Source organism: Mya arenaria, chromosome 12, assembly GCF_026914265.1.
Source record: "Mya arenaria isolate MELC-2E11 chromosome 12, ASM2691426v1".
NCBI classification, from domain to species: Eukaryota; Metazoa; Mollusca; class Bivalvia; order Myida; family Myidae; genus Mya; species Mya arenaria.
Window position 1 is genome coordinate 10,126,412 of NC_069133.1, and position 19,418 is coordinate 10,145,829.

Here is a 19,418-nt window from a genome sequence, read left to right on the forward strand (position 1 = left end):
GATTCACATCAATTTAAACAGGATATATATTTACTTACTCATTTTTCATTGGATACACGTCATGAAACGTTAGTAAAAATTGAACGTTAGGCTAATGAAAATTAAAAACAACAACAATGTGTAGAGCTTGTATATTTACCGCATACGTTAGCCAACATCCCCGCTACAACCGCGACATGCGATGGATCGTTCAGTAGTCTTCAGCGCATCAAAACTATCTAAGGAACACAATGTCTCCAAATAGGCTGTCTAGCCTGGGACTCATGCACATCCACCGAGATATAGACATAGATGGCGACGCGGTTGTAGAAAGCTTTGTTGCCGCCAAAACCCGAAATAGAGTTTATTTGAACTACGTGCAGGGTGAATTATTTGATTTTATTATAATCACTGCAAATTTAATTAGGTGTGTGTAATGTGCATATAACATGTATGAGCCGTTTGTTTTGTTTTCTCCCAGATTGCACCATTTTGCTTTTAAATTAAAAAAAAATAATTCTGGGGCGCATGCCCCCAAACCCACCTAGAGCCATCGGGCCTTTTTTAGGCCTAGCTACGCCCCTGGATAGACTATTCAACGATTAATTATGAGTTTAAGGTTTATTTTTCCTTCCTTACTTTAAAAAAAGCAAAATTTACATGATACAGACAACAGTTTTTTATACAGCTCACTATGCAAAACTGTTGTCTGATTCAATTGAAGCTATGTTTACCGATTATTATTTAAAAAGGTAAACCTGTAAACGTCCGCAGTGGGAGCGTCGGAGCGGGACGCGATGTCAACGGGGACGCTAACCAGGGGCGCGTCGAAACGGGACTCGGCGACCGGAACATCGGGAGTCATGGGCGTGGGGAACGAGGGGGACACGAAGCGAGGAGCAACGGAAGTGACGACCATAACAGGAACGGAACCGAGTAGCGGTTCAGGAGGCTGGGGTAAATGTCCTGTCATGGAACATTAATGGACTTACACGGGATAAACTTTTGGACCAAGGGCCGAATTCAGAACATCCACTCTCACTCATACTCCAACCACATTCCCGTAAGAGACACTCAACGACTTGAGTGAAATAAGGGGAGTGACACTCAAGTGATCTGTTCGTATTCACACGCCTCGATAACATAGCGGATTATCTGTTTGACTAAAGTGATGTTTACAGCAAACATATGTTTATTTGCGATTTGAGTACCTTACTGGTAAATATGGCGACAAACAAATGACAATTATTGTTATTCTGAAACTTAACATTTTAAAACATTTGGTTAATAAAAAAACTCTTGTAAATAACTGTTGCAAAATGCGTTTAAAAACTTTAAATGCATGTTTTTTGTTGTTGTTGTTGTTGTTTTAATTATGTAGCCGTTTTCCATTGTATCACGTAATTTAAATATGTACTGGTATATAATCTTGCTTTTGTAGTCTGCATAAAGCGGTCTTTGACGTTTGGAAATAATATGAAAGTTGAAAACACTTTATTAAAAATAGCACATGGATAAAATTAGCGAATGAATCTACCTCTTATGGGGAAATTACACCTCGGAGTGAAAAACAACTTATGAAATGTAGGGGATGAAGATGACAATAATAATAATAATAATAATAATAATAATAATAATAATAATAATGGTCCAACTGAATATAGGCTGGAAAATACAAATCAATTCTCCGACCACGCTCTGAAATGAACATGATCATTGCGTTAAACCGTGTACATAAAGTCAACCGGCCTATCGGCGTATAGATAGCGGCCAGGCGGCCTGACTGCTTCGAGTGCATAGCGGTCTAAAACTGTTGCCTATTTTAAAACATTTTATATGAGTTATTTTCCAAAACAATGATAAATTAAATGTTATATTCATATATCCACATCCTTTAGCGAATATCAGCATTTCCCCCTTTTGGGGGCTGCTGGATTGTGGTTTTGGGAATTTTTGGCCACTAGGCCGCTAACTACACGCCACTAGGCCGCTGGAATGCTTGATCGACTCTTTGAAGAAATAAATCGCTCCAGCGTTATGAATTTTACATAGAAAAACATTATTTTAGCATTGTTTTAGAGGAAAACTCATATAAACATGCTTTGATGCGAAAAACAATTTAAGACCGCTATGATTATGTACGAATGTATTTCCCAATTAAACGCATGAACAATAACTTAACAACAACTGAAACAGAGAACAAATTTAGGCCGCTAGTTCGTCAAGTTCACGCCGCTAGGCCGCTACTTTCATGCCGCTAGGCTGCTTACTTCGCGTACATTTAGCTGCATGTTCTTGCAGCCATCGATGAAACTCAACCATCAAGTTTGCTTGGCGTTCAAGAAACAAAACAAATAACGTTTGGCGCATCTTTTTGAAAAATTGATTTTTGTAGAAGGCAACGTTTTTGATGCACACGTACTTCAATGGATTATCCCGGTCTCGAATCTTGGAACGAGGATAACCCTTGTTAGTTCCAAAATCTGATATATTTCACCTTTTCTACTTGTCATGTACATTTATCACTCACACTCATTCAATTCGTATTCACAACCAATCCTCGAGGGCTGTTCAAGTGACCTAGCCGAGCACTCACAAATGTCCCACTCACGCAAACACTTGAGTCTCACTCACACCTGTGAATACGGATATACTTTTCACTCGAAAATACCTCGACCGTTATGTGATTACAGAGGATTAACTCATTGAGTGTGAGTGAGAGTGGTTGTTCTGAATTCGGCCCCAAGACTTTTTAAATAAGCTGTTTAAATATGATATATATTTTTGTATGAATCATGGGGTAACTTTGATTCCAATTATGATGTCGAAGGATATAAATGTTTAAATTTGTTTAGAAATTTCAACATAGGCGTGTCAAACGCTGTAGTGGCGGAATTGTATTATATATTAGAAATTCAATTCATAAAGGTGCATCTGTTGTTCTAAATAGACATGATACTATTTTGTGGTCGAAACTTGATAAACTATGTTTTAAGTTAGAATCTGATAATTTTTAGCGGGACTGTATATTTGGCCCGAAAATTCTCCTGCTTATAATACTGTCGATGTCGATCTTTTTGATATTTTACAGAAAGATATTGATAATTTCCAGTCTCAGGGAAAAGTTTTAATAACAGGGGATATGAATGCCCGAGTAGGAAATAAACGCGATTATATAGTGTGCGATAATTCTATTAATTTCATTGACCATGAAGACTATATATCCGATTTGACATCGCCTAGATTTACTGATGACGAGGTTAATAATCAGTACGGTCTAAAATTGATTGACGTTTGTAAATCAAGTTCTTTGCGAATAGCCAACGGTAGAATAGGTCATACTACTGACTGAGTCATTCACGTTCATGAGTCACGTGGGCTCTAGCGTAATAGATTATCTGCTATTGAAAGATGAAGATTTTCATTGTATTAACACACTTAAGGTCGAAGAGTTTAGTGAGTGGTCTGATCATTGCTCACTGTCATTTGTTATCAACACAAATAGTGATGTATGTTTTGTAGAGCCTCCATCCGAGCGATTAAGAGTTCATTTGAATGACGCACTTAAAAATGATTTTCACCGGGGGTTATTTGGTAAGCTGACTGACTTTAATAACGTGATCTACACAGTTCCGAAAGTATTGAAAATAGTGTCCATGATTTTACATGTTTAATAAAGGGCGTTGTCGACCCATTATTTCGTATAAATAGCCGTGTTGATACCTCAAATCGTCCACGAAATAGTCATTTTAAAAAGTCCGAGTGGTTCGACCAAGTGTGCCGAGAGGCCAAATTGTTGTTTCAAAATGCCTTATATGTCTATAATTGTGATAAGAATGATTATAACAGATCAATTATGATTGAATATAAAATAGCCTACAGGCGCTTAGTTAAGCGTAAACGCAGAGTCTACGAAAACAGTAAAATTAAGGAAATTGAAAGGTTGAGGCATTCTAAGCCACGTGATGTTTGGAAAATATTTAAAAAGAATAAACCTAATTCAAATAACAATGTTTCTATGGATGATTTCTAGAATCACTTTTCAGCATTGCAAAACGATATACCTTCAGCTGAAAACCATGAAGCAAGCTTTTTTAGCAATAACCATGATTTTGAAAATATTAATTGTAGGTTCGAGGAACTAGATAATCCTATTACTTCTGAAGAAATAAAAATGTAGTTAAATCACTCCAGAGGGGTAAAGCATTTGGTAATTACCAATTATTAAATGAGTATTTTATCGAGGCAGTCGATGTTCTGTCGTCACATCTAGTTGATTTATTTAATGCTATTCTTAATTCGGGTCACTTTCCATTGAAGTGGTCTAAAGGTATTATTGTTCCTGTATACAAAAAGAACGACTCGATAACCCTAGTATTTACCGCGGGATTACATTAGTAAGCTGTTTTGCAAAGATTTTTACCGGAATATTAAATAAAAGAGTAACTGACTGGGCAGAAAGTAATAATATACTGAATCTTTGATTTAAGTCTTCATTTTAAGCAAAATATTGCCTACGACGTAGCATATATAACGTAATTTATCACGTGGTATACACACAATGTAATAACTATGTCTTTACTGAACCAGTCAAAGGAACTTTCAACACTTACCTGTGGAATGCAATGTCCAGTACCAATACCTGCCTGTGACATGAAATCTCTCAAACATTTATGTATATATATACTGTATTACTATAATTAATATATAAAAGAAAGTAGTTATTCCTAATCATACTTTTATGAGGTTATCAACTAGTGATAAAACGATAATCGAGTAGAATCGATTAATCGTCGCTGACAATGCTATGTCGACGACTATCGATAGTGGTTGTCCAAAATCGATGTCGCTAATGCTCCTTCCGGTAACTACGTATTTTTTGTTGTGGTAAATGTCGATTAAATGTCAATTTTTGTTTCCGGTAATGCACCAGTCATTTGTAACCACGGCCCCCCAGGTCCGGGAAATAGCGGGGACTTTGACTTTCGGTCCAGCCAAGCCCTGCGGGGACAATCTGCTGGTAAAACCCCCGCCAAATGCCCCCGTACCCAAGGGACCCTAGATAAGGCCAATTTCCCGTTAAATTTGGTGTGAAGACAAAACCACCGCAGTAAACCAGCACTGCGGTGCCACCTGGAAATAAAAACACGGCCCGGCTATCCCCGGTATACCCCCGGACCTGAGGGGGGGGGGGGGGCGTTGTTACAATTTACAATTGACTGGTGCATAAATTCTCGTTGAAGTCATTTGTACATGGCAAGTCACTCTCTTACACAAATGTGGTGCATGTAAACACTTTTGCGTAAGAACTCTCCCAAAATTACAACTTGTATTTAATTGTTTATATATTTCATAAAATCTTCTTCAATAACCTGTCTCTATGGTGTAATGGGTCCGGTCTTACCGGTGATCCCGGCTCGATGCATTTTCTTTTTAAATCGTTTGTAATTGATTAATTAACTTTTTTTGTGAAAGTTTTATGAAATTAAGATTTTCTAATGTAATGTTCAATATAACAGTTTATTGAATGTTAAGCTGGTTCACAAATATTTAATATGCATTTACATGGATAATACGCTAATATAACTTTCTTGATGGGGTATGCATCAATTCGCAATTAATGTGCAATTATTAGTATTTGTTGTGTTGTTATGTTGTTTCGTTGAGTTATAAAAGACAGAAAAAGGTTATGGAAATTTACTTACTGTTGCAAATGGCATGACTATAGCATCACACGTACTGATCTCAGGTTAAACCATTTAAATGATCATGATGATACTATGTATAAAGAATGTATTGCTTACTGATATCATGAACTTTCGATTATTGTCCGATAGTAAATCCAAATGCTTGATCCAATTCGATTCGATTATCGATAGCAAATGGAGTCCGATTTTTAAACACTATTATCAACCCATTATGTGTTGTTGATATGAAAATGCAAAGAAGGCAACTAACACCTCCCCCACTGTACAATGTTCTTAATGTCCTTGTATGTTTGATTCAACCTCTTTTAGGATACGTGATAAGTCTATTCAACAGTGCTGTAGCCAAAAGCATATTTAAACGGAGGCCGAGTCTACTTAAAGAAGGTGCACATGTACAAGCTGCACAACTTCCTCGCTTTTACGACATACTACTTCAAAGTTTACTGTTTCCTCCCTCTTGGAAACTTAAAAATGTTGCACCAATCATTAAACAGTCAGATCTATCAAATTCGTCCAACTATCGTCCAATTTCACTCCAAAGCTGTCAGAAAACTCATGGAATGCCGTGTTCAACAAATATATGTACAACTACCTGGTTTGAAACAAAATTCTCATGAAACTTGAAAAAAAATATGGCTTTATCAAAAGGGGATTATACTGTGAACCATTTCACGTATCTTTACGACGACATCTGTAGAGCACTGGGCAAAGGAAAAGAAGTTCGCGTTGTATTTTGTGATATAGCCAAAGCGTTTGGCAGAGTATGGCATCGTGTTTTTCTTCTATTGGTATTTAGGGTACTATTCTTAACTGGTGTTTCTCCTACCTTTCGGATCGTAAGCAACGAGTTGTTATTTCAAATTCTTTTACGAGCTGTAAACCTTTCAACGCTGGCGTACCACAGGGCTCCGTTCTTGGCTCCTACCTTTTTCTAGTCTACATTAACGATATTGTCGACGATATCTAAGTCAATATTCACCTCTTTGCTGATGGCACCAGTTTATATATAATAGTGGACGATCCAATCGAAGCTAGCTCCGTTCTTTAAAGCGATTTGTCAAAATGTCTACAATGGTCTATGTCTTGAATGGTATCTTTTAATTATGCAAAAAGAGAGTCGATGCTTTTCTCACGAGAATGCAATAGGCAAGCACATCTAAAAATTGTTATGGATTAAGTACCAGTGAGTCAAGTCAAAACACACAAACACCTTGGTCTTACCCTACTGGACTACGTCAAATGGACATCACATGTACCATTTTCAGTAACCAAATGCTGTCATCGAATCGGATCTTTTAAATTTGATTTATCTCGCTAAAGTCTGGAACGCATGCACATATCAATTACCAGGCTTTCACGCTTCTTAAATACAGTGTTGTTACATAGGATAACTGCTCCAATGACCTCAAGAATGACATCAAATCCGTCCAGAACGAAGCTGCAAGAATAATCACAGGAGCCAGAAAACTTTGTAATATTGAACGACTTCTCACATAACTAAACTGGTTTTCTATGACTGAAAGAAGGCGCCAACATAGACTTCTGCTCTTCTACAAGGGGAAAAATGGACTAACCTCATCATACCTCTCTGATCTTACTCCAGCTCTTAACAACTATATTGTAACAATATAAACATACCTTTACTTCATGCTCATATTCGATGTATTCTCGCATCCATAAAGAGCAACTTCATTATTTACTTGCTTATATTTGTTCGTAGTCCAATCTGTCATAGTTTGCCAGCAACGCTCCCTTGGAATTTCCGAGCGGTCAGCCTTTGATTGGCTGGTGCCGAGGGGTCATCCATTAATCAGTGGGCGGTGATCGGTTGATCTGTGGGCGCCCGGGCGGTCCTCCTTTCTTTGGATGAGCGCTCTCCGGGCAAGTAGTCAGTGGCTGGTTTTTGATCACGTGGTACTTCTGGACCAAGTAAAATATATCAAGCGGTTCTGTGCCATTTGTGGCGGATCCGTGGCCTAGTGGTAACACTTTTGACTGTCATCCATGGGTCGTAGGTTCGATTCCCCGCCGCATCACTAAAATAATAATTATCGTCTTCAGGGAGGGATGTTAAAGGGGGTCCCGTGACAGCGTTATACTCTGTTGAACGTAAAAGAACCAGGGTAGCTCTAACAAGAATAACATTCTGTCTGTACAATATGCTCAATAAACATAAAATAACTAACAGTCATATCGGAGCACTCGCCGGATTAACCAGCCCACGTGCGGGTATAAATAAGCTTACATACACACGCCAAATGGGGTCAGACAGAAGACAGGGATACAGCATAATTAGCAGATCAGAAATATGGCAGTCCTGTGTTGACATAGTATCCTGCCTGCAGGCTCACATTTCGTCTTTGTATTCTTTTTATTCATCCTAGACCATTAGTTTGTACTGTAGCGTATTAGAGTAATTCCAATCCAAATCAAGAAGAGCCAACGAGTATGATTCATATATTATGCATGTGTCATAAATAAAAACTCCGAAGGTAGAAACTTCAGCCTTTTCGTGTCTTCGTTATCCTCGTTATCTTAACGAATATTGGCCAACGCTCGCATAGAACGTTACGATAGTATTGCATCGAATTGGCAAAGTTGCAGGGAGCAATACATTTTACAGCTGAGAAAATATGCGTTCAAAACACGACATTTGCTTGAAAATATCGCATATTATTTAAACCAACTTTTAGCAACTTTTCTTTTACATATATATGTAGACTAACATAACATCATCAACATTAACAGCACGTCAGATGCAGGCACTCTTGTCTCATCATACAATAGTGAACTTTCAGCTTTAATAGACAATCACGCGCCATTGTGTTTAAAAACCATTACATTGAGACCATCTTGTCCCTGGTACACGGAGGAGCTTCACGGTGCCAAACATGTGAAGCGTAAGCTAGAACGTAAATGGCAGATTTCAAGACTCAACGTTGAATATTTAATGTATAGGAACTAATGCGCAATCGTTAACAAAATGTTGAAAAAGGCAAGAATTGATTATTACTCAGAGAAAGTAGAATCAAGTGAACGGGACCAAAAAAGTTTGTTCAAATTAACAAAACATTTATTGAATGGCCCAAGCGAAGTTGTACTTCCACCGGGTAAGAAACCAGAAGTTCTAGCACAGGAGTTCAGCGATTTCTTTATAGATAAAATAAAAACAATCAGAACGAACATTTCATCTCAGCATCAGAGTGATTAAGTACCAGAAGATCGACGCACAGAAGTACGTGATATTGCGCGAATGGATAATTTCATTCCAGCAACAGAGGAGGAGGTGAAAAAGCTTGTTCAACAGTCAGCTAACAAGTCTTGTGAACTAGACCCTCTTCCTACATGGCTCTTGAAATCGTGTATAAACGAACTTCTACCAATTTTGCTGAAAAATGGTTATCAGCTCGCTACAAAGTTCAATCGTGCCAAAATCATTTAAAGCATCACGAATAAGGCCATTGTTAAAAAAGCCTAGTCTTGACAAAAACATACTCAAGAACTACAGACCAGTATTAAATTTGCCATATCTCTCAAAAATCCTCGAAAAAGTGGTAAACAGAAGAATTGAGGAACATTTGACAAACAATCAATTACATGAAACAAACCAGTCAGCATACAGGAAATTTCATTCAACTGAAACGGCATAGGTAAAAGTTCAAAACGACATTCTTGAATCATTAGACACAGGTGATGTTACAGTACTCGTGATGCTGGACCTGTCGGCTGCATTTGACACCATTGACCATAACACCCTTCTTCAAAGACTCGAATCTGACTTTGGATTTGTAGATAAACCTCGTCAATGGGTCGCCTCATACCTAACAGACCGCTACCAAACGGTATGCATCGACGGCAAACTCTCTGAACCGGTCCTTATGAAATTCAGTGTTCCTCAAGGATCGGTACTGGGCCCTAAGCCGGTCGGGTCTATCTGTAAAAAACATCGTCTAAACCACCATGTGTATGCAGATGACTCCCAACTCTATCTTTCGTTTAAACCAACTGACCAAGCATCAAAGGTAGTCACAATCACGCGAGTTGAATAATGCCTAAAAGAAATCATATCATGGATGAATTTAAACATGTTAAAATTGAATACAGACAAAACTGAATTAATTCTTTTTTCAAGTCAAAAACACTCCAAACTTGTTGAAAATCTAGAACTGGAAATTGGCGATTCGAGCATAAAACCATCAAAAACTGTTCGAAACCTTGGTGTTACGCTTGATTCGAACATGCACATGGACCAGCATGTTTATTCGGTGACTCGAACATGCTATGGTCAGATACGACAGATTGGTAACATTCGGCCATATTTGACGCTGATGCCACAAAGACTCTCATAAACTCGCTTGTGACATCACGGTTAGATTATTGCAATGCTCTCTTGTATGGCGTGCCGAAATCAACAACGAACAAACTGCAAACTTTTCAAAACACAGCTGCACGTATCATTACGAAAACAATCCGTTTTGAACACATAACACCAATCCTTAAAGATCTTTACTGGCTTCAAATACAAGATAGAATGAAATATAAAATTATCATTCAAACCTTGCATGGTCAGTCGCCGGTTTACATTAGCGACTTAGTAAAGGTTTACGTGCCAACTAGAAACCTGAGATCAGCTAGTGCAGCAACCACCCTTGTGCCACAAAAATGTCGACTGGTCCCTTACGGTGATAGGAGTTTTAAAGTTGCTGCCGCAAAACTATGGAATTCTCTCCCGGACACTCTTAGAAAAGAATAATCACTTAATTCATTCAAAAGAGCTATCAAAACACAACTTTTCAAAACTTCCTACAACGTATAGATAACAACTGTGACTGTTTTTATCCCTACTTATTTTTACGATACAGAACTACAGTAACTTTATATATATATATATTTGGTTTCATGTTGTTGATTTCTTATTCTTATTTTACTTTTTTATGCTTATTTTATTGCATATAGCATTTTAAGACACTTGTGTGTGTGTTTTTACAACATATGAGTTTCACTTGAATTGGTTTAATATGTTAAAATATGTCATTTTTGTGATTTCCACATATCTGCGATATGTCACATGTTTGATTGTAAAGCGCCATTGAACGCATTTTTTTATGAAAAGGGCGCTCAACAAATCTGGTATAATAATATAATAATAATAATAATCATAAGAGCATTTTCTCCAATCAATGAACGGTAACTCTGTTGTATTTAACAAGCCTATGACTATACTAAACACGTCATTCATATATATCAAGTATCGTAATTACTGGTGTTCTTGAACAAATGTAACAGTGTTAACTTATAGTTTTATTATTGATTTCTTTGCTTCTACATCGGTAAAAGAAATTCAGTTCTCTCCCATGTTCACTTCAGACCGCCAATCCCTTGACCACCGGGGTTCGCGGATGGCGGAAGTTGGCAGTTCGGGTCTTTAGAGCAATTTTTCCAGTATTCTCTGTCAATCCGGGCCGCCTCTGCCTCCCAGCATGTCATTGGTGGGCAGCAGGCTCCTGTTATGGTTCGGTAACAGGTGTAACCTGCAGTTGGAACACTCGCATACATTTAAATATTTATCTCATATCACGAAATACTGTTCTTTATATATATTGTGGAAAACGCAGGTGTATAGTGTGCGATGAACTGGACTACTAGAGTCGATTAAATGCAATTATAAAAACACATTTACTGATTTTAAAGCACATTATACTTATCGTTTGTATATTGTTTTATTTATATTTATTCCAAAAGAGGTTGATTTGTTTGTTCATTTCAGCACTTGAAATTTTGTTTTGTGATATACATGAGCAAAAAGTTACCATGGTGTTTGTTTTTACTGTTGAACACCATTAATCCGAAATCGTAGGGACCAAAAAAATATTTCGAAATAGCGATATTTCGAATTAACAATTTTCAGAAAATGAGTGAAAATAAAGAGTGAGTTACTCAAAGAATGAGTAAAATCGGGACCGAAAAGAAATTTCGAAACAGCGATAATTTCGGATAAACGGTGTTCGGAATAGCGGTGTTCAACTGTATTTACATCGAAAAAAATGATGCATTGTAGCAAACTGGAAAAATAATAGATTCTGTTTTGTAATTTCATATACATGGAGATGAACGAACATTTCGTGTACTGCAGACAAATCGAGCATTGCATGAACATTTTCAATCAAAATCATTTCTAAACTGAAAAATTTAATAAGGAAGGACGAGTAAGTAAAGTGCTTCCAACTCTTAAATGATGTTAAACTACTTGTGTGCACACAGCCCCCGGCCCGCTAACTGCCCTACTGCACGTCCCGTTCTCTGAAAGTACGAGGGCCATTCAATAAATATCGTACGATTTCTGTTGATTGTTTTGACAAAAGAGACGAGTAACCTTTTTGGCATCCACAAGATCCGCAGAGAGATCCCGGGCCGCCTGCGTCCCCAATGCACGTCCCATTCTCTGAAAAGTACAATATAACATACCGTGACGTAGAAAAATTACAATAAATTTTTCTACAATTGAATTTTACGCAACTTTGCTAGGAAATCAATATTTAAATATTACATTGTCAGCTAGTTTTTGTGACTTAAAAAGAATGATGATGCTCACATTTTGTTCCGGTCGGTATGGCAGCACAAGTATATATATAAATTATTATATATACGTGTGTGTGTGTGTGTGTGTGTGTGTGCGTGCGTGCGTGCGTGCGTACATGCGCGCGCGCGTGTGTGTGTGTGTGTGTGTGAATAATATATGATCGAATATGTATTATTTTACAAAATGACTCTCATATCTGGGTTTAACCGTACCCACATCTCTCCAAACTGTGTGAAGTTCTCGTTTTCTCGTTCTCGAATGAAGAATGGAGAATGGATGGTCTGTAATGCATATTTGCCTAACATGTTTGTGTGCAACAGAACTTTGCGTTTACTATTTTTCAAATTAACCTTATCATTAGACCCACCCAATCTGAGCGCCAGGCCGTCCCACCATCCCTGACTGTCCCCGCTGACAAATCCCCTGTCCGCGGTCCTACAGCACGTATTGCCAGGGCACTCGCTCGAGCTGCTGCACGGTATCACTTGTGGCTCGTTTCTAGAGAAAGAGAGAACGAAACATGTTAAGACAGTACAAGTATGGCCCTACCTCGTGCTTTGTGACGTCATTTTTTTTGTTTTTCATGGAAGCAAAATGCGCCCGATTCGAAGATTAAAATTTCTGTAAGCATTGTATTTGCTTTTTATTTCAACGACGTATAACGCACAGTTTAACGGATGAAAATGAATTCTGCACATCGTCAAGTAAATACAGAAGTGAACTTCACCTGCTACGACCATAGGAGCGGATCGCCGGAACCCCAGCCCGAGTCACCTTAACCACAACCTAGAAATAAGACTAACTATTTCAAGTTTCCTGTTTTGTAACAGTTGTTAAATAGAGAGAGAGAGAGAGGGAGAGAGAGACAGAGAGAGAGAAAGAGAGAGAGAGAGAGAGAGAGAGGGAGAGAGAGAGAGAGAGAGAGAAGGGAGAGAGAGAGAGAGAGAGAGAGAGAGAGAGGGGAGGAAACCCCCATCCAAAAAGATGTCAACGTCAATGTAATTAATATCATTAATTTCATTGTTTTCCCGCCAGCCCATCTATAAATATGTCAACGTCAAAGTAATTAATATATAATTGTTTTCTCGCAAGCCCCATCCAAAACGATGTAAGTACAAAAACACGTCCTTCTACGTAACATATAACAGGGTGTTTCCTCAAGCAGAACCATGTAACTTTTAAAATTCGTCTAGGTTTTATACATCATTGTGCTACCGCCAGCCTCATCTAGATAAATGTTATTACTAAAAAAACGCCTAGGAAAAAATATGGCAGGCTTCTACCTCAAGTCCCATCAAGAAAGATGCTACTACCAAAGGTTTAATCTGACAAACATGTTCCCTTTTGATGGAATTGTCAAAGGTCATTGTAGCAGTCGACAAAAACATTAGTGAAAATGTTGAAGTATTTAAAACGTAAGGTTAAATAGTGGGAAAATGCAATGTCATTTTTTATAGTTTAGTGAAAATATACGTGCTATATGATTGTTTTATTGATCGACCTTTACAAGAACATATGGTCAAATACTGTAAAAGATTCTGATTGTACACCATCAATGAATGAAATACAAATTGTTACCGTGAGGGCGATTAAAATTCCAAAATTCTTCATTCTCGACGTGCACAATTATAACAATTAATTTAACACTTGTAAGGTAAACGTGTATTAATGCGAGATAAAACTGATTCACATCATTTCAATCAGGACAAATTAACTCATCTTTCATTTAAAACACGTCATGAAACGAAAGTAACAAATAAACATAAGGTTACTGAAAACAAAAAAAACAACAACAGTAGTTTAAATCCGTGTTTGTCTTTGTGGTGTGGGCCAATGACAATCGAGGATTTTTAGGTAATTTTACGTATATCGATTCTGATGAATGCACCAAAAACACCAAATAACATATATTTGAGAAGCTAAATATTATAAATCATTCAGAAACGCACCGATCGTGAAACATATGGAAAATACGCACTACGGCGTGTGATTATTAAATAATAACAACTTGTTATAAAAGCGTGTAGACAGCAAATAAAGGTAAATGCATATTCCTAACGAGGATGCTAGATAAACGCAAATCGACCACAGTTGAATCATATTTCACATAATGAAATAGGGAGAGAGTACTCTCCACCCCTCCCCCAACCTTATGACAAGTATTGCTAAGAAAAATACAAAAATCATTTGGGACATTATGTGGAGGACCCAGATCCCAGGTCAAATTCTGAACCGCTTTTGTGTTAATTTAACGTATTTTTATCTAGTAATTGTTTATGTTTCCTTACCAATATAAGACTAAGAGTGTATGATATAATAGGTTAACACTTTCACCTCGTGGAGCAGCTCCCATAAGAAACGAAAATATTGTCTTTTATTGTCCCCCCCCCCCCAGGTTGTGGATATTCTTAAATAAAAGTTTGGATAATTTTATATTAGTATGCATTTTTTCTACCATATTGACATGACACATTCAGTTGGACAATTTTAGGAACAGCTTAACCATTACGTCAACGTCATAATAATATTGCAATGGCTCATTAGGAACCTGACCCTGACCTAATATTTTTTTTAAAGGCTGAACAATAATCAACAATAATTTCGTTCCCTAGATTAAGTCTTTTTTGGGAGGGGAGTAACCGTTGCGTGGCGTTTTATATTGTATATAGATCGGTGTATAATTGGGTTCAATGAATTCAATCAAAAAGGCTATTTCCGGTATAAACATCAAATTTCGGAAATTTAATCTTATTTTGGACAATAAATGTGTTGTGGGCATGATCAAACTCATTGTTCACCAATTGGGCATCGATTGCTTATTGGACCACTATATTGGATGGAACATACGTGTTGGTTGAACAACAGTTACTATAAATGGTTGGACCGGAAGTGTTGGTTGGACCACCAGTGTTGTTTGGACTGCTTGTTGGACAGAATGTGTATTATTTGAATCACTGTTGGAAAGACAGCTTTTGTTTAATCAGACAGTTATAATCAGTTGATTTACAAGTTCCTGGTGGATAAATATTCACTGTATAGAAGGAAACAAAAAAGCTCTTTTGCTAACTGTAACAATCACAAGGTTGGTGAATTGGTATCAGACAATTTGCAGCCAAGACAACACAGTGAAGTGATAGCCGATTCCTTAAACTCTAAATGGCAAATAAATTTACCGAAAATAGTTGATTTTTTATGTCACTTGTCTATTATAACATGCATTTACAAAGTATAAAGAGTGATTAATGAAAATATGAAGTGAACTTGTCAGATAAAGCAAAAACAAATGTGCACACACTTACATGTTGACTTGACAATAAAATAGAAAATCATAGAGAATACATCATAGCTTTTGCTTTTCTATGTGTTTTTTTCCCGACCAAAAAATAAAATTCCAGAAATGTAATTTTATTTTTATTTTTATTTCCTCCTCCTCTGACACTTCACAACTCTGGCCGTTCGTAAAACATATAATTAAAAAAAAGCCTAAACTATGGAAGGAAATTATTTTTGATTATTTTTCAGCCTTTAAAATTTTTGTTACCACTTAAGTTCTGGTTGGCGGTTAAAATATAGGTGCGGTCGTATATTTTTTTTTCGATTCTCAAACATATAGGTGTGGTAAATCCGCGGAACGAAACGTCAATTGAATGTGACCTTATATGGATAACAAAAATAGAACTGAACTTTGTCATTGCTGAAGTGTTTCGAACATATGTTTAACAAACATATACGAACCGCATTTTTCCATCAGCGATTGTACTCTATGTCATTTTACTTCCATTTCAATCTGAAATAATGAGCAAACTTACAAGCAGTAATAACTTTATGTATAATATACTTTTGTGCAATATCTTTTACTTATTACTATAATTATACCAATATTATATGGGCTACCAGGCATCAACACTTGAAATTAAAGTTAATGTAGCTATGAGAGAGTCAGCTTCTTTGTGGGTCAGGTTCCTTAATGAGCCATTGCAATATTATTATGACGTTTACGTAATGGTTGAGCTGTACCTAAAACTGTCCAACTGAATGTGTAATGGCAATATGGTAGAAAAATGCATAGAATGCACCATACTTTACTAAAATTACCCAAACGTTTCTTTAGAAGTATCAACAACCTGGGGGGGGGGGGGGGGGGGCACACTAAAAGGCAATATTTTCGGTTCTTATGTAAGGTGACAGTGTTCACCTTTTATATCATACACTCTTAGTCTTAGATAAAAACAACGTAAAATGTACGCAAGGGCGGTTCATTATTTGACTTGGGGGCGTAACTGGGGACACGCCCCTTCCTCATAATGCCCGAACTGATGTTTGATTTTTTCTTGGCAGTACATGTCAAAAGGTGGAGGCGCAGAGTACTCCCCCCACCCCCTTTTACCGTAAGAGAAACATTAATCAACTTTACGTTTATCTCGCATCCGCGTTAACAGTATGCATTTGCCTTTAATTGCTGTCTGCACATTTCATTACGAATGGTTTAATTAAATAATAATAATAAACTCACGCTGCATTACGTCTTCCCCATATGTTTCACAGTCGGTGCGTTTCTGAATTATTAATACCATTTAGCTTCTCAAATTGATTTTATTTACGAAAAGCTTCAATCTTAATTTCAAAACTTTTTGACCTGGTAAAACATCACATGAAAGGATTTTTTTATCTTTCGGGACCTTTGATCAGTCTAGACCAGTATTTATTTTTAGAGACAAAAACAATCTTATTAACAGGGGCACAAAGCTACTAGTGAAAAATTGAAAAGCTATTTTTAATTTAATTAAAGCTAACAATATTTTATACCGACAATACGGAAATGGGCAAAACAATTGTCTATATCTTATATTATGCTTTTGGTGAATTCATTAGAATCGATCTATGTAAAATTTATAAACAGAAAATTTGAATAATCCTCGATTGTCATTGGCCCACACCAAACAGACAAGCACCAAATTAAACTACTGTTGTTGTTTTTAGCTTTCAGTAGCCTTATGTTTACTTTCTACTTATGTGCCATGACGTGCTTCAAATGAAAGATGAGACAATGCATCCTGATTGAATTGATGTGAATCAGTTTTATCACGCATAAATACACGTTTACCTAACAAGAATTAAACTAATTGTTTTAATTGTGCATGTCGAAAATGAAGAATTTCGGAATATTAATCGCTCTCCTGGTAACATCTTTTTTTTATTGTGTTCAAACAATATCTTAATCTTTGACAATATGTCCTTGTTTGATTATTTGAAAAGGCCGATCAATCAAACAATCATAAAACACGTATATTTCGTTTTCTCTAGATTATAAAAAGGATATTTCATTATTTTCTACTTTTAAATCCTTCTATTTCAATACTTCACCATTATTTTACTCTTGCATTCTGTTGACCACAACAATGTACTTTGACGATTCTATTAATAGGGAACAGACTTAAAGCTGCACTCTCACAGATTGAAAATTTTGACAACTTTTTTATTTTTTGTCTTGGAACGAGCCAATTTTTACGAAAATCCATGGAAACCAGTGATATAAGACAAAAAATAGATCGCAGAATTTCCTTTTTAAGTTCAAAAACTCATGTTGAATGCATTTTTCTTAAACCGTTAGTAACGGTTTATGTCATAAAACATTAATTTTCGAACGAAAATATGCAAATCTGCAATATTACCTAGACGCATTTTACCAGTAACATGTTGCTGGGTGGGGCTTGAGGTAGAACGATATATATTACCTAGACGTATTTTACCAGTGACATGTTGCTGGGTGGGGCTTGAGGTAGAACGATATATATATTACCTAGACGCATTTTAGCAGTAACATGTTGCTGGGTGGGGCTTGAGGTAGAACAATATATATATTACCTAGACGCATTTTACCAGTGACATGTTGCTGGGTGGGGCTTGAGGTAGAACAATATATATATTACCTAGACGCATTTTAGCAGTAACATGTTGCTGGGTGGGGCTTGAGGTAGAACGATATATATTACCTAGACGCATTTTAGCAGTAACATGTTGCTGGGTGGGGCTTGAGGTAGAACGATATATATTACCTAGACGCATTTTAGCAGTAACATGTTGCTGGGTGGGGCTTGAGGTAGAACAATATATATATATTACCTAGACGCATTTTAGCAGTAACATGTTGCTGGGTGGGGCTTGAGGTAGAACAATATATATATTACCTAGACGCATTTTAGCAGTAACATGTTGCTGGGTGGGGCTTGAGGTAGAACGATATATATATTACCTAGACGCATTTTAGCAGTAACATGTTGCTGGGTGGGGCTTGAGGTAGAACGATATATATATTACCTAGACGCATTTTAGCAGTAACATGTTGCTGGGTGGGGCTTGAGGTAGAACGATATATATTACCTAGACGCATTTTAGCAGTAACATGTTGCTGGGTGGGGCTTGAGGTAGAACAATATATATATTACCTAGACGCATTTTAGCAGTAACATGTTGCTGGGTGGGGCTTGAGGTAGAACAATATATATATTACCTAGACGCATTTTAGCAGTAACATGTTGCTGGGTGGGGCTTGAGGTAGAACGATATATATTACCTAGACGCATTTTAGCAGTAACATGTTGCTGGGTGGGGCTTGAGGTAGAACGATATATATTACCTAGACGCATTTCAGCAGTAACATGTTGCTGGGTGGGGCTTGAGGTAGAACAATATATATATTACCTAGACGCATTTTAGCAGTAACATGTTGCTGGGTGGGGCTTGAGGTAAAACAATATATATATTACCTAGACGTATTTTAGCAGTAACATGTTGCTGGGTGGGGCTTGAGGTAGAACAATATATATATTACCTAGACGCATTTTAGCAGTAACATGTTGCTGGGTGGGGCTTGAGGTAGAACAATATATATATTACCTAGACGCATTTTAGCAGTAACATGTTGCTGGGTGGGGCTTGAGGTAGAACAATATATATATTACCTAGACGCATTTTAGCAGTAACATGTTGCTGGGTGGGGTTTGAGGTAGAACGATATATATTACCTAGACGTATTTTACCAGTGACATGTTGCTGGGTGGGGCTTGAGGTAGAACGATATATATATTACCTAGACGCATTTTAGCAGTAACATGTTGCTGGGTGGGGCTTGAGGTAGAACAATATATATA

The 19,418-nt window shown here is 37.1% G+C and overlaps 2 protein-coding genes across 2 annotated transcripts in view; one reads left to right on the plus strand and one right to left on the minus strand.

Annotated features, from left to right (window-relative positions):
- Window positions 1-19,418, plus strand: part of LOC128210432 (uncharacterized) — a 58,401-nt gene that overhangs the window by 25,843 nt on the left and 13,140 nt on the right. The gene's annotated exons all lie outside the window — the stretch shown is intronic.
- LOC128211932 (uncharacterized) lies at window positions 10,976-14,001 on the minus strand. Its single transcript, XM_052917079.1, has 5 exons — window positions 13,846-14,001; window positions 12,995-13,053; window positions 12,635-12,765; window positions 12,061-12,129; window positions 10,976-11,218 (listed from the first exon to the last, which is right to left on the minus strand). The coding sequence occupies exons 1-5, from the start codon at window positions 13,876-13,878 to the stop codon at window positions 11,046-11,048; spliced, it is 465 nt and encodes a 154-aa protein (XP_052773039.1). The 5' UTR covers window positions 13,879-14,001; the 3' UTR covers window positions 10,976-11,045.